The sequence below is a fragment of the Carassius gibelio genome, chromosome A17 (genome assembly GCF_023724105.1).
Source record: "Carassius gibelio isolate Cgi1373 ecotype wild population from Czech Republic chromosome A17, carGib1.2-hapl.c, whole genome shotgun sequence".
NCBI classification, from domain to species: Eukaryota; Metazoa; Chordata; class Actinopteri; order Cypriniformes; family Cyprinidae; genus Carassius; species Carassius gibelio.
In genome coordinates, this window is record NC_068387.1 from 17,570,181 (window position 1) to 17,587,456 (window position 17,276).

A 17,276-nucleotide genomic window follows, 5' to 3' on the forward strand; every position below is an offset into this window, starting at 1 on the left:
ATTTGTATATATATATATATATATATATATATATATATATATATATATATATATATATATATATATATATATATTAAAAACAATTTGATGGAAAAGCTGAATTTTCAGCAGCCATGAATTGAAAGTTTAAAAGATCAATTTAGAAATCATTCAAGTGAATGCATCCTTGTTCCGTAAAAGTCTTAATTTCATAATTTCTTAAATCAATTCACACAGGAAACTAGCAGGCTATAAAGCAGTGCAAATCACTCAGGATTCAGAGTGAGCACTGTTCTGCATCCACACACATATCATTAATCACTCTATATAGAATGTTGTTAAATACACCATTGACTCTGAGCTCATAAATTAAAAAAAGATAAAATGCAAGCAAAAACACTGTACACGGCTCTGTAGTGGTTTGTTTCAGGGGAGGCCTTGCGACTGGAAACTCGTAACAGCTACAGGGTTTACTTCCCTCTCATTCTCATAGGTAATGACCGTAATAAATTACATAAATAGAACAGAGAGAGAGACAGAATGACTCATTTGGAAGAGAACAGAATGGCATATGCACTTCTAGGGGTCATAGTTTGAGCCTGCTTCAGAAATAAAGGGGACTGAACTCCAGACTTGTTTACATCTTCATTACCCCAACACTTAGGTTCAGTTACTGCTATTTCCACTTCTATTTCCATTCAGTGCCAGCTGATGTCCTAGTAAGTGTTCGCCTACAGCTGCTGCGAACAGACCTCAGAGACAGCGGTAATGTCACATCAACTTCACACCTCTCATGGCTATATTGAATCGTCCCTCCAAAACGGAGTAAACATTTACATAAAATGAAAAGAAAAAGTGTGAGATGAATAAGGAATAACATTTTAATTGGCATTTAAAGATTGAAACAACAATCCTTAAATATTTAAACACTCACAATCTCACGTTTGTTTTGGCGATGTCCGCAAGGTTTAAATCATGTTATTTCTAGGAATGCACAGAATGCAGGGACTCCCATATATGGGCAGAGAATTTCAGAAACATCTACGGACATACCGCGAAGAAAAAGAGAGCGAGAGGGGTGGTACGCTAACATTTTCCTGTATGGACTTCAGAGGAGTGACTAAGCATAGATGAATCACGACTGTATGAGTAAATGCGTGTGTGTATGTGAGGGACCATTACTAAAGCTGGAGTGTGTGCCAGGTGAGTCAGCATGTCAGTAAGTTCAACACAGCGCGTGTAACCAAATACTTTACAGCTTTCTCTTTCCTTTGCCCACTCATTACGCACTAGTCTTTTCTCTGTGGAATGCATCCCTTCCCTCTCATTCTCGCTGTGATATTAGGACCATGTGTCTGTTGAGTCACAGCCACTTGGAGGTTTGACATCAAATGGTTTTCAAAAAATATCCTCATAGTCTCTTTTAGTTAGTGAGAAATCAAGGCTAGGAACTCTTGATGAATCATTACTTTCCCGCTCATTTCGGACTACACTACTGTGGTATACTGTGTACGATACTAGTGCAAGTGTTTCATCTCAAAGGAGTCCCAGGCATACTGATGTTTAATGGAGCGTCTCACTCTGAACATACACTAGGTTGTTTTAATCATCCTCGTATTTCAATTAACATGATAATTTAAGACAAGTGTGAATTTGTGTGTGAGGGTGAGACAGATGTTTGTGTGGTATAAAGTAAAACAGATGTTTAAAAAAAAAGACAGCTGAATGGTTGTGTGAGGGTGTGACAGGTGGTTTTAATCATAAAAATGAGCTAGATTATTTTCTACATGAAGAAGAGTCTTTGAGGGTGAGACATACAGTATTTTTGTTAATGAAAATTAGACAGATGTGTAAAAGTGGAGCGAAAAGCAAAAAAATACATAAAAATGAAAGTTCAAAAATAATGATCCAAAAACAGATGCAGAATATGTCATTCAACACTCAATTGTGCTAGGAGGAGCAGGAAACAAGGAAAATGTAGCATACCCAGGCCCTCGAGACCAATTTATGTGTGAGGGATGGGTGTTTTTGTTTCTGAATGTGATTTTTTGTTAAAATAAAGCCGATCATTTTCTGTGAGATGGACATTTTGTTTGTTAGAGTCAGACAGTATCTTACATGTTTTCCTGGGGCATTTTTGGCATTTGTGGAATCCCCATGATGTGCCCACCATCCCACAACAGGCATCTTGTTTAGACAGGCCAGGCAGAGCTTTCCCACACTACAACACAATAAAACACAATCACATCCAGTAAATTAAGGAAAGAAAAAGAATGAGTGAGAGAAAAAAAAGACAGATACTGATCTAGACCATTCACAACACACATACATAATTCTGCTCACACACAACTCTTGATGCCAGTTCTTTCTGATCAACACTGTTATCTCTCCCTTGAATGAATCTAATTTGCTGAACCAGGCCAAAACGAACAATTATCTGTGAGACGGCGATGATACACGACTCAAACAACCTGATAACACGCTCCTCTCTGCTGACATAAAAAGACAAAGTCACAAATTAAGTCTGAATGGTTGCAAAAACAGTCACGGCACTTTCCAATTAGAGTAAACAAACAAGACTGAGGTGAACTTAATAATAATAACTTGATAAACTAACAGCTATAGAAGTACAACTGGATGTTCTTTTATACTGGAGGCAGGTACTGAGTCAAGATTCTTTTGGGAATCATTCTTTTTTGTATTTCATCTGCAGTTTTTTTTTTTTTTCTTGAGAGACAGATGTTCCCTTGAGCACCACAATGTTCTGGTGGGAATCTAATCTAACTATTCATTTTGTCTTATGCTCTACTTCTTGATCATCCGATGATAGCTGAAAATGAGTAATTTTAAAAGACATTACAAGTGAGAGAGAGTATAATAGTGGATGATTCACAGCTCACAGCAATAGTGAGAGAGATAAAGACAGAGATGTACAGAACAGTAAAGCTACAGAAGATATTTTGAAGACTGTTTGTCCAAAATAGCACTGAAACCCACAGACTATCATTGTATGGACAAAAACCAAAAACCTCTTCCTCACATAAAAGCTTTATATATGAGTTGAAGGCATACAAATACTCAATGTTTCTCTGACCTGCATTCCAGCAGTCTCTTGAAAGCAACGTCCCAACTGGCTCTTAGATGTCACCGGCTGGTACTGGGGGTATGTTTGCTGGTTGGGGTAAATGACGCTGCTGTGAGTATGACCGTGTTGGATGCTCTGGCTGCTGCTGTGGTAGGTGAAGGAGTGGCTGGAGTGTGTGTTCTTCACCTGCCCATTACTATCCACCGGAGACACCTGATGGATCTGGACAGAGGCTTCTGGGGGATGCTTCACATGGACATTCACCAAACCTACAGAACAGTAACTCTTTAAGGGAGATTCACTACAAGTTCATAGATTTTCATTACAAAGTTAGCTCAGTCGACAGAATTGGTGGTGTAATGTTAAATACCAGAAAAAAATAGTTTGGATTCAGCCCTTCTCTAAAAAACAGTGAGCCATGTACAAGTGAATGGGGACAATTTCTGGCAGGCTTAAATGCAGCAAAATGTGATAATTTTACAAAAGCACTTGGATCAATTATTCTGTTAAAAATTGTGCATGACTTAGAGCTGTTTAAATCATTTCATTTAAGAGTTTTAGGGGTTTTGGCATTGTGTTGTAATTACATATTATTTTAAAATGGAGCAATTATTTCCACAATAAAATCATGCTAACACATATTATTAACATATTGTAGCTATACTGAGTTTTAGCCCCATTGACTTCCATTATAATTGTCTCACTGTAACCCAGGCTTCATTATTTAAGGACAAATTAACATTTATTTTTTTGGTAATTCAGAACCCTACAGTAGTTATTTATCTAATAACAGCAAAGCCATGCATTTCAGAATCACAAGATTCAGACAGATTTTCTACAAGTAAAAACAGAAATAAAAATGTTACCCTGGTTTTGTCCAGTGCCGTAGGTGAGGGGTAACGTGTGCGTTGAGTGGATGTGTGTCTTCTGTCCGTTTACGACAGCATGTTGCCCCTGGTGACCGTTGGGATTCAGCATTTGGCAGAATTTTCCAGTAAAGTTAGGTGGGCACTGGCACTTGTCCCGAGCGCTGCATTTTCCTCCATTCATGCAGGGCAAGTGGCAAACAACTAAAACACACGCACAAACAGAACACAGTTTGGTTAATCACAGGCATATCGAGTGACATTTTTCAATGTTTAGTGACAACTTCCTGTTCAGAGACCCATCACATTTAAGAGACTGACAAACATATACACAGATGAACCAACAAAATTATCAACAAACTTTAGTTTTGTCCTGTGTCTGTGCAAGTGTTTGCTTGTGGGACAATGTGTGTGTGCTAAAATGCTTCACAGAATATCGGTTTAGGAATTTTTGTGGTGGCATGTAATGAGAGTTTTATGTGACATCGCATTGAAGGACCTTTCTGCCATGAAACATCTTTAACTTTCTCTCTGCCTTGCTCAATTGAGATTTTAGATCACATTCGGCTCAGTAATAACACTATCAAAATGCTAAATGGATTTAATTATCCCACAGCTGAAGTAAATAAATGTTTTGGGGCGTGATATTTTACGGATATACAGTATGTTTGTGTTGTGGTATAGGGAATTCCTTCAAAACGTTTAAATGAGGTGAACTTCATTCTCCTGTCGTGATATTCTTTAAAAACTTTCCCAAACCGAAAGCCACATAATATATTTAACCATCATGAACTCATCACGCTAAATACTCACTAAAACAACACGGCTGTCCTAACACCGTTCCCTCCCAGCACAACATGATATCATTTCCTCTCAAACCACATACACCTCCTGTGGCCAGACGCACAGTCCACTGTCTGCAGATACCATAATTCACGATTAAAGGCAGGATAGACGGCTCACTTGGCTATCTAAATGAGGACATATCATAGTCTTCTATTATTTTTGTATACATTTTCACACTTTATTTTTTGTTCATGAAGCATGATTGAATTTTTCCAAATGAGGGAAACCCCAAATGTCTCCAAAGAGAGGTTTTGTCATATTTAACTCTCTTCCAGGGACAATATTTTGTTCAGTATACATACATAACAAAATATTTCCTAAATTTATGACTGAAGCTAAGTCTAATCAACTCTAAATGGGCTTTCAATTTATTTTTCTTATTTTGCTCTTTCTGATGATTTTATCACATAATCCAAATGTTCACAATTAATGTTTTTTTGCCAAGTGTACCATATATCCGCACTAATATATGATTTTACCCAGGCAGCATAAAATATCGATTCTATTAACACAATGGGCTTTCATCACTAGCAATACAAATGGCTTTACTGTGACTTTTGATCAAATTAATGCGCCCTTGCTGAATACTTTAATACTAAGCCCATACTTATGTAATAGTAGTGTATGATGTTCAGTTGTTTATACTCCGACAACAGCACTCTGAACTTCAAATTACAACAAGACACACACATACACACACACATACACACACACACACACACACACCAACTAATCAAAAAATCTAGTAAGACTTTCTGACGGCATGTAAATGTTGATGAAAAAAAAAAAAAGGCCAGCAACCCACAGTCCTTAAACAGATGGAATAACATTTTCCTGCAAACCTTAACGCCTCTGCTTGTACAGACAGGCTCAGTGGCAGCTCCATGGGGATGACTGTCAAAACACCCAACACTACTGCGTCCAACAGCGTCTTCAGGTGAGACATATACACATAAACATTCTCTGGGGATGAACATTCAAATCAAGTTGGAGCAGTCTGGGCTACACTGAGGAATTTTAGAAGTGTAGTAATACGTTACTATCTTCAGAACCACCATAAAAAATAAGCACACAGCTACATATTGATAATCTGTGATAATGTTTTAGTGGTCTTTTGATCTATTTGACAGTCAAAACCTAGAGCTGATCAATATGATGGTCTCTATGTGTGCATGGAGTAACGATAAAAAGAAAAAAAATCCATCAAAAAATGTCTTTTTGCCAATTTTGATACTTTGCCCGGATGACAATAAACTGTATGCTACATGTGCAAGGTTTTGTGAAGTTAATGCATTGATGTGAGTGACTCAATGTTTTTTAATGCATTTCACAAATTTGACATTAAAGCAATCTAAATTATAGAGAAATTGAAATCAGATGGGCTATTTAACCAAAACCCTAACATTCATGAGAAAAGCATAACAGTGTTTAAATACTCAGGTACACTACCATTCAAAAGTTTTGAGAATCAGTATTTATTTTTCATTTGTTTTTTACATTTTTAAAAAAACCTTTGAATGGTAATATATGGGGAAAGGTATATTTAATATGAGATAAGTCAAATTACTGAATCTATTGACAGCTCTCTTTCATTTATCATTTGCCTGACATTGTTTATTTGTTTCTTTAAGGTATCGATTTAGCATCAACACTAAGGTACGAGAAGTTGGTTCAGAGTACCGCAGCTAAAATCCTGGTATTGATCCAACTCTAATGTGTGAGTGTGCGTCTCCTTTCTCCACGATGCTGGAGCTCAGCCTGGGATCTTTCCTCCCAGCTGCATCTGGATCAGAGCTGACAGAACACTCTGTGTTCCTTATAAGGCCACACACTCACCCACTCCAGACGTTCATCTCATTCAGACAAACAGCTTGCAGGAGAGAGAGAGAGAGAGAGAGAGAGACAGAGAGAATGACATCTTAGCACCATGCACAACTTCTGTTTATTCTGAGAGTATCTGTCTGAACACTTACTCCTCTGAGCTTTCCTGACCCTCGTATATGAAATACAATTTCAACCGCTCAACTTGGAGATACTGATTACATTACAAAACCCACTGGTGAAAACAACCCCTAGCTGAATGCTACACTTTTGACCACAAAGTATTTGGATTCAAAAGTAACCCTTATGTAACAACTGTGTGTATAAATTGTGTCTATTGTTTCATTCTTGACCCCAATGCAAGTCACAAAGTAACTACTTGCTACTTGCAAAGTAACTTCTTCCACCAACATTGGGCCATAAAGATCAGTGGACCAAGAAGTACTTTTTGACTTCACTTAAACAGGATGAGTGTATCCTAAACTATTTTTGTCTTGTACTTCCAAAGCCCCATTGACTAGAAATTTGCTCTTATTAATTCATATTATTGTTTAGCAATAATATTAATACTTATACAAACATATATATAAAAAAATTATATCAAAAAACATCTCCCATGAGTAAATACATTACAATTTGTGGAAATGTTGATAAAAAGTTAACAAAAAAGTAACAAAGACTGTACCACAGCCAAATTAAATTCTTTCCAAATAGCCCTGATTGGGAAACACCAGATTACGCAACTAAGAACTGTGTGAAGAACCCAGACTGCTCTGTCTCTATTCAGGAGGCTGAGCGAGGCACCAAATGAACACCAACCAGCTGAGCCGGAGGGCAGAAGATGTTCTGCTGTGTCATAACCACATGCTCCCGATCCATTCTGAGCCCTTATTGTGAAATATAATTGCTGGTCCAATTATGCAGGTTTTTCAGACACAGTATAAAGCATCTTAAACTTTTCCACAATATCTGCCAGGCAAGTGAAAACTCCCCTCCGAAATGCAACTAGACACATCCAAACATCAACCATAATTATAGACCTGTCTAAGGCTGGACATGATGTAACAGGCCCGTGGCCAGATGTTCTCCGTTCAGTAGACAGCAAAAGCAAGCACGCACACATACATTCAACAAAGTCCAGTTGCCAACTAGGAAATTAAATGTTCTACAAAGACCTGGATGAACGAAAACTTCCCACTTTTCCCACCATACATTAAGAAGAGGTGGCGATGCCACTCACCGACTCTGAAGTTGGGGGCAGTAAGTGTGTCCGTAGCGTGCCCATTTTCACTGATGATAGTGGTGGTGTTGCCCTGCTGACAGCTGTTCTGACAGCGACCATTAGTGCAGGTCATCTTGCAGATAGTCGGGGTGAAGACCACTTTGATCCGGCCTGTGTGGTTCCCTACTGTAGTCCAGCAAAGCACAGACATTAACAGAGAGAAGAGAGAAAAATCCATCAGTCTGGACGGCATGGCTTTCATAAACAACTCTGAATGACTCTTTCACTTTTGTAGGCAGTGTCTGGCAGAACAGCTCAGGAGTTCAGCTTTAAGAAAGTGAAACGAGAGAGGGAGCGAGAGGGAGAGAGGCTGGAGAAAGGAAAAAAGTCTTTCTGTTGTCTTGTCTTTTCTTAGTCTCCTGTACATGTTCCCCTGTGACTGTCTGATTCCCTTTTTGTCCATTTCCTCCTTTTTCTCTCTCTATGGTCCAATATCTCAGTCTCTGGAACATGAGGAGGTGACTTGGGGAAAAAAATAGAAGCAAAAGGCCGAGATAGAAAGAGAGAGAGAGAGAGAGACTACAATGGCAAACAACTCTGGGACCAGACCCAGTTCTTCTCACAGGATTCGGACAAAGTGACCACAACTCCAAACCGTATACAGAGACGAAAAGAGGGAATGTCGGCTTTTCTCATCAAAACTCATTTCTAAACAAGTCTACAAATACTAATCAAACATATTAAAGGGGACATCGGATGCAAAATTCACTTTTACATGTTTATATATAAATGTGTGGACACTACCACCCTACAATGATAAAAATCCATTCAGTCCTTTTTTCTATTCCCCAAAACCCTAAACAGTCTCAATCTCAATTATCAAATCGTTTTGATTTTCAGAGAAATATGACATCATACTGTGGTCCTGTAGCTCAACTGGTAGACCATTACGTTAGCAAGTGCAATGTTGGGGGTTCGAATCCCAGGGAACACATGATAGTAGAAAATTGTTAGCCTGAATGCAATGTAAGTTGCTTTGGATAAAAGCGTCTGCTAAATGCATACATTTTTTCTGCTAAATGCATAAATACTGCTCAGGCCCCGCCCACGGCTGCTGACGGACATTCCTATATTAGCATATCTCTACCCTCAGCCAGTTGAACACTCTGTGCAATTTACTCCAAAATCAAGCAGCTGTAGCGAAAACAATGTCTCTTAAGCAATGCAGGTTATGTAAAAGTGAACCTTAATTAAATTTTTTGATGGTAAACATGCCTCCGAATACACGGAAAATGGAAGAGAGGGATGGGGTAAGCAATAACTCATTCTCAACATCACTCAGAGACATCAGTCTGAACAGAGCGGTTTTTGACAAGGTATAAAGATGTTGATTTACACAACCATTGAGGAATTTTAACTAAAGTGTCACAGTCATGGACTTATGTTCCGTTTTGTTATCCCTATTTGGTCATGTTCCGTTCCTAGTTTAGTTAATTGATTACTCCCCACCTGTTTCCATTCCTCTCATTACTTTCCTTGTGTTTAAATACCCTGTCTGTTTAGTTCCAGTTTGTCCGCTATTAATGTGATGTACACTTATTTGGATTTCTCCCGTGACCATTAAAAGCCTTATTTGTTATCTCCTTCATCAAACATTTTACTTAGCACACCTACACGTGCTACATATAGTGTGTTGAAGACATTTCATGAGGACCCTAAATAACCATACCAACTTGTGGAAAATGGGCATCCGATGTCCTCTTTAATATTATTAACTAAATAAATCGTACAGTTTAATCAGTTTTGACAAGATGCAAAACATCAAATTAAAGAAGAAATAATCAATTAATCTGAAAATTATCATCAAATTGTTGTTAGTCAATTAAGTCCAGTTGCAACTCCTTGGTTTTTTCTTAAGCAGCTTCATCTCAGCATAGCTAGACTTTCACACCTCTGTCTGAAAAAAAAATTGCAGGGAAAACAAATTTCCTAAAATAGTCTGTCCTAAATCCTTTAATTTAAATGATGTCATTTGCACCTGCAAAACTATGTGGAAAAGAATCTACCAACATTCTCCTATCCTCGCCTAGTTAATTAATTCATTTTATTAGAGAATGTTATTTAAATTACAGTCTGGTAAACTCTGGGCATCACTGTCTCTCTAAATATTTTCCAGTCAGGCATCTGTAGATATTCCTGGCCTGTGTTTCTGTCTGCTTCATGTTTCTGTTGTGTTTTTGTCTTTATTCCTGACCCTTACACTATCATTCATTCTCAATCACTCCATTAAAAATGGCATCTTGTTAAAGGATTATTTCACCCCCCCCCCCCCCCAAAAAAAAGAAGAATTAGATTAGATTACTATCATTACTTTCTTCTGTGGAACATAATAAGTGGAAATGAGTGGAATTTGCATTAGTGATGTAGTTCAATTAAGAATCAAGCAGACATAGTGGTAGTAAGTCACTAACATTTTTATCATAATGCTCTGTTATGTAAAGCAAATCCAGAAGCTAACATGTAACCTTTTCACAGAGATCAAATAATGTCTCCACAGACAAAACAGACATCAGTTATTGGAGCTACTAATGATACTAACACGCACCTAAACCTGTTATGAGGTTATGAAGTGAGAGAGGAAAGTAAATTGAGGAAGAAAAACTAAGTATACAGCAACAGTAAGAAGTAGATGACAAGAGACGGATGGCTTTACCAGAGCAACACACACACACACACACACACACAGAGGGCTGCTGACAGGCCGTCTCTTGTGTGGGACAGACCTCACCTGGTGCTAGACGCCTAAGACATTGAGAAACTAGTCAGTCTGCTACATCTACCATTAACCACAGACACACATTTAGTTGGAAAATTTAAATTACAATAGGAAATACCACATACTTGTTTTGTTTTTATAAAAAACGAATTATAAAACCTAACCTAAGGTTTGGTGCTAGGATTTCAGTCCCCTACATGAGCTAATGTGGCTTAGAGGAATATTTCTTGCCTTTCAAGCAAAAGATTGCAAATCTTGCTCAAAGTAAATTTTTTAAAATAAATTAACATTTCATCGGTTTTTCATCATTTATATCAGGATCTGAAAAACTAATTTAAATGTTAACTCCTTAGTCTTTTTGAAAGATCCATTAAAAAGAATGGATCAAAAGGATAATTTGTTCAGGAATCAGATAAAACTGGTAGCTTATTTTTTGCTAAAAATATTCATTTTGTAAGAGTCAGACATGAATACAAATGTGTGTTTTCTTGTCGTTATTTTGCAGTAAACACCCTTTTTATCTTATTACTTTGAATTCTGTCCACAAACTTTACCCGAGGCTGTGAATTCAGCAGTAATAATAAAAACCACAATAAAGAAAGATTTTAAGAATTGAGATCATTCAAATCAAGACCATCATTAAACAAGAAAATCTATATTTTTTACCATGCCCTAGCTTTATGTCAAATGCTAACAGAATAGGCTAGTTTTTATAATGAATCATTTTTGATGAAAAACATTTTAACCTTGGAAGACCTACCCAAATGTAAGTTTTAGTCAGATTTAGCATGAACTGAATGAAATGAAATAGAAATAGCATTTTTTAGCTGTTTATTTTTTAGAGAATCAGAAACATGTAGGACAATCTGTCTCATTTGTGAACAAATTACTTTTTTGAAATGTCCTTGTCCCCAAAGTTATTCTACTGTAAGTACAGTAAACCAACACAGGGACACAGCCTTTATCTATAATTCAATCTGAAGTGTACATTGTTACAACAGTAACATTAATCTTTCCGTTCTTTCCATAATGCATAAATCCAATTAAAACTACAAATGTAACATGAGGTCGACAGGAAGTCAGTCAGATGCTTGTCTTTTATGACCTACAGACTAATGTAATGTAATATGTAAAGGTCTGCCTCCCTCTGAATGAACCCGGTCACTGTTGTACGATCCAACAGCCAGTCAGAGTGAGGTCTGGCTGAGTTTCAAAGCAGCGAAAACCGTGCAAAAACAGTTACCCAATACCCCACGGGCTGCTCCTTGCATTAGCATTACAGCGCAGCGCTGTCTGTATTCTTCAGAGATGTGTAACTCTAACCAGTCTGCAGGGCAGGGAGAGGGATGATAGATCTCATGCTACACATTAGTCCTGCCACCCCACTGTCCCCTTATTCTCAGACAGAACTACTGTATCTAATCCTCTCACCTGCCTCCTAAGAGCACTTACCTGTTTATCATAACACTGTCATTTAATTGTCCCCCACTCTCTCTCTTTTCTCCAGTTCTTGCCTTCCCTCTTAGCCAGGCTTTTATCTAAAATTACCAAGAGAAAATTAGGCTAATAACTCCCTTTAGACAGTGCAGCGCACAAGGCAATGCGGTAACACTTTAGAATAAGGTTCCATTAGTTAATGTTAGTTAACTACTTTCGTTAACATGAACTAAGCAAGAACAATCCTTCTACAGCATTTATAAGTCTTAGTTCATGTTAATTTCAAGATTTACTAATGCATTATTTAAATCAAAAGTTGTCATTGTTAACATTAGTTAATGCACTGTGAATTACCATGAACTAACAATGAATAACTGTATTTTCATTAACTAACATTAACGAAGATTAATAAATACAGTAATAAATGTATTATTCATTGTTTGTTCATGTTAATTAATACATTAACTAACATTAACTAATGGAACCTTATTCTAAAGTGTTACCGGCAATGCTTAAGTCTTTATATGATTTCAACCAGAGGATACTCTTGGAAAAATAACAATGGGGCTATAAATTAAGGGCAATGGGGATATAACTTAATTGAGAGAGTGGGGTCTAAAACACACATGCTTGTGAACCAAGTAACCACTAATCTGTACTGTGGATTCCCACACCTTTTTATCAATAAATTTCCTTACTTTTCTATGACTTTCTGGTGGTTTGTGATGGATAATGATGTTTAAAATATATTCAATTAGAGCAATTTTAAGATTACATTATCTTAAATAGAAATTATATATAGAAATACATTAGAAATATTATAGAGAAATTTCCATGACTTTTCAATATTTCATAATGTCATCTTTCAGTGTTGTAGACATGGAGCTAAACATTTCTAAGCAAGTCAGACATGCTTTCACTCTCCTCAGAACAGAACTTATCATGGTTTGTGATCTGTCATTCTGTCAAACACCCAGGGCTACGTGCAGAGTCAGCAATACTTGCTGAAAAATAAAAAATTAAACATGAAATAACATTTTGAGATGCTGATGTCACTCGTTCTCTGATTTCTTCAACGGGGGGAGATGCTTTGGGATTACATCAATGTGTCGAAATTATAGAGACTTGCAGCCAAGACATACACTACTTTTCAATTCAAAAGAGTGAGTAATTTCAAGGTATTTTAAGATGAAATAGTCTATAATGTTCACCAAGGATGCATTTATTTGATCAAAAATGCAGTAAAACAGTAAAAATGTGAAATATTATTACAATTTAAAATAACAGTTTTCTATTAGAATATATTCTAAAATCTAATTTATTTATGTGATGCCACAGCCAAATTTTCACACGAACTATGCTTCAAGTAAATACCTCAAATAAATATGGTGCGGGTTAAACAAGGTCAAACGTCATTGGAATTTACATTTCTTGTGACCAAAATGCACATGCATTATATTTGCATTTACATTTTACTTTCATATCTATCACGACTTATGAAGTCTTATGAACTACTTTACAGTGCTTTTTAGGTGTTTTAAGTGCCAATATTCTTCCATACTCATGTGCTGTGAAAAATCACAAAAAACACATTGAAATCAAAGAGATCCAGCACTAGATTGATTGTACTTACAATTTATTGGGTTGTGTCCCACTGAAAGCGGGATGGCCCGGTTTAGGGTGGGTCCGACTCCGTGCATCTGCGTGTGAGTGTGGTAGTTTTTCTGCTGAACCATGAACTTCTGGGTTTTGCTCTGGTGCATTATCTTTGAAATTGGGTTTTGTACTCTGGAAGATAAAAACATTAAAAAAAAAAAAAAACAGGTCAACACCTTTTAAGAGTTTTTTTTCTTTCTTTTTTCTTTTCTGTCAATTTCTCTTTCTCATAATTTATGTCCATATTGAAATATTCTTATGTTTTAATTTATGTGGTTTTCACTTTGATTAATTACCTGCTCAAGGCCATATGGAAAGCCACAGAACCCTAAACATACAGACATGCTTCTTGTCTCATGTAAATAAAACTAAACACATGTAACAAACAAAGCACATCTGTATTCACATGACTCATGAAAAGTTACTTTACATTATGTTTATCACACACATACAGTTGAATGTCATTTGTACAAACACATACTACAAGCACACAGACGAAAAATAACAGCACATCACACTCTCTTTTATTTATTTGTGTTATAACCATGTAAGATTTTTCTGTAAAATCCTTTTTCTTTTTATTTGTATATCAGAATAGATTTTACTGGCCATATTTAGTCAGATTTTAAGCCATCTCAATTAACCTGATAACTGTCACTCACGTTTTTGAAGATAGACATGAATGTGCATGATACAAACCTAAATTTTTATAATTCATGACTGAAAACATTTTGTAACATGATTTTGATGTGCCATTTACATGGTAATGCAATGTCTGATTTTAAAATGGGTTTTGAAGGATGAATTTTGAGATTTTATGTTTTCAAGTGATATATAACTTCTGATGATTTCTAAAATGTGATAGAGAAAAAGGCAACGAGGAAGTCTTTTTTTTAAACAAAGGTCAAAGCTCCTTTTGTAATGTAGATTTCTGAGGGTGCACTCTTGTCATAAATTCATCTATTACTTTTCCTACATAATGTTTAACAAAAAATATTGGTGAAATATATATTTGGGAGTCTTAGACCTTTCCAACGATATATAGTTTGTCAAGATTAGATTAGATTTGATTGGAATATAGTATAGTCAACGTAGGCGTCCCGTATTCGGGACGGTGTGACATTTAACAGGTTAATGAATTCAGTTTGTTGCAGTGCAATGCGTTGTTTTATTAACTATACAACTATAACCAAAACTATTATAAGCAATTTTGGTAACTGAAATAAATCTGAAATAAATTAAATTACAAATATTACATAAAAAAAGTACATTTGTTGGGAACTAACTGAATTAAATACGTTTAATGTGAAGTAATAAAAGTGCACTATAGATGATGATAACTTCAAACTCTTTGCAATTTTTCTCTGAGAAACTCCTTTCTGATATTGCTCCACTATTTTTCGCCGCAGCATTGGGGGAATTAGTGATCCTCTTCCCGTCTTGACTTCTGAGAGACACTGCCACTCTGAGAGGCTCTTTTTATACCCAATCATGTTGCCAATTGACCTAATACGTTGCAAATTGGTCCTCCAGCTGTTTATATGTACATTTAACTTTTACGGCCTCTCATTGCTACCTGTCCTAACCTGTTTTGAATGTGTAGCTCTCACATAATCCAAAATAAGTCCATGACATTTTAAAATGTCTCACTTTCATCATTTTATGTTATCTATATTCTATTGTGAATAAAATATAGTTTTATGAGATTTGTAAATTATTCCATTCCTTTTTTTACTCACAATTTGTACGGTGTCCAAACTTTTTTGGAATCGGGTTTGTAAAACCCAATTAGAAAATATTTGAATAAAATGATAAGAAGAAGAAGAAGAAGAAGAAATAATTATTTACAACAACTGATGGAATTCTGATGTGTAATGACATACTGCGGAGTTAAACTTTATGCAAATGAGCATTTACACAATGCCACAACTACCAATAGGAGAGCAGGCAGTGATTACAGTCTTTCAGTGCAAGCAAGGCTGTAGACATAACATGCTTTTTATCCACAAAGTGAGAATGTGAGGACAAAGTGTATAAACTGCGTCTGATTTCTGATCAAAAGTAAAGCAATGGAAGGAGCAGATACACAAAACTAGCAAACAAAATGACAATATGTACAGGGAAAGTGTAAACAGAGGTTTTTTTTCTCCAGTGATCTCTCATCTTGTCTTTCACACTATTCAACTCTGTTGCTGTTTGTGTTTCATCTCTTGTTTTATGTTTCCAAAAAGAGGTCTCGTTCTGAAATGTATGTTTGTACTGCTTTTAATATGTGCATTTTATTTCACGATAACGATATGTACCTTAAAGCTCCAGTATGCGATTTTTGTAATTGCCAACAATAACAAAGGCGAAGCTTGATGACGCTATGAAGCAGGTGACGATAGGAGATGTCGTTTTTAATGCATTTCACCATAGCAATGTATCTAAATTGGATAAACGAAACGATGAGGTAATTGTATTATTTTATGTCATCATAATTAATGAACTGCAAGGAACGTTAAATGTTATACTATATTATCCCGTTACAACTTACAGCTATTTGTTAAATGATTTGTTGGGTTAATGTGCAGTGTTACGTGTTTATGGTTAATGCCGTGTTGTTTAACGTGCTCAAACCAATCGTTCTAAAAGTAAATTTGAACGAACATTTGCAAGTAATGACTGAATATATTTTTAACAACACATATCCGATTGTATTTAATTGTACTGCCATAATCTCGGTCACCACATGTGATAAAAATCCTTACCTTAGTACAAAGAGCAATATAACAGTCCATTTGCCACGTTATGTTATTTTCTCACAGGTAACGTTATTGATAAAAAATGGTACAGTGACAGAATGTACAGGCATGTGGTGTAATTCATATTTATTAAAATCATCTTGTACAATAACAAAATAAATAATTGATTTGCTTACCTGTCTATCAATAGACTCGCGAGAGCAGAGACTCTGTCAAGTCCAAGATTTGTCGCGCAGCTCTCTCCATCTCGTAAACGCCTGGCCGATATTTATCCTGGTTTTATTCCTCCGTTTGTTACACAGTCTGCGTGTATCCGAATATGGACGCTTACATTTTACTGGCACTTCAATACTCGCCAAAGAGTAATCGTGATCCATAACAACGACAACCAAACCATACGCGCGGCTATAACATAACCACCACTTCCGCATTTGACCATGTGATATTCCGGTGTGGTGGAACATCACATGGTCTACACCGGAAAAAAAGTATAGAGCGGACATTGTATCACTGAGAGGCGGCATTTCTTTTCCGGGACGGCCAGTTATTTAAAATCGGAATTTCTCTGAAATAAAAAATCTTTGGAGACTTTTGAGATATTGTACACAACTGGAGGAAATATATCACACTATGCAAGTTATTTTCGGAAATTGTATTACAAAATTCCTCCATATTGGAGCTTTAATATAGCTATTTTTATAAAAAATTTGTTTTATATCAAAAATTTGTTGAATATTTTTATTAAAAATTCAAACACAATAAAACATGAAAGATATCTGCTTTCGCGATCACATATGCTGTAGAGAGAGGGTCTTTTAGTGCACGAGCTTCGGCTGTGACAGTC

General features: G+C 36.3%; 1 protein-coding gene across 5 annotated transcripts in view; it reads right to left on the minus strand.

The window, feature by feature from the left end:
- Positions 1–17,276, minus strand: part of LOC127933426 (latent-transforming growth factor beta-binding protein 1) — a 72,845-nt gene that overhangs the window by 28,495 nt on the left and 27,074 nt on the right. For all 5 annotated transcript variants that reach the window (XM_052530429.1, XM_052530430.1, XM_052530428.1 and 2 more), the window contains exons 4-8: positions 13,666–13,820; positions 7,838–8,005; positions 3,931–4,134; positions 3,074–3,333; positions 2,098–2,200 (exon numbers count right to left, since the gene is read on the minus strand). In XM_052530429.1, the coding sequence (XP_052386389.1) occupies positions 2,098–2,200; positions 3,074–3,333; positions 3,931–4,134; positions 7,838–8,005; positions 13,666–13,820 (890 nt within the window). The remainder of the gene's footprint in view (positions 1–2,097; positions 2,201–3,073; positions 3,334–3,930; positions 4,135–7,837; positions 8,006–13,665; positions 13,821–17,276) is intronic.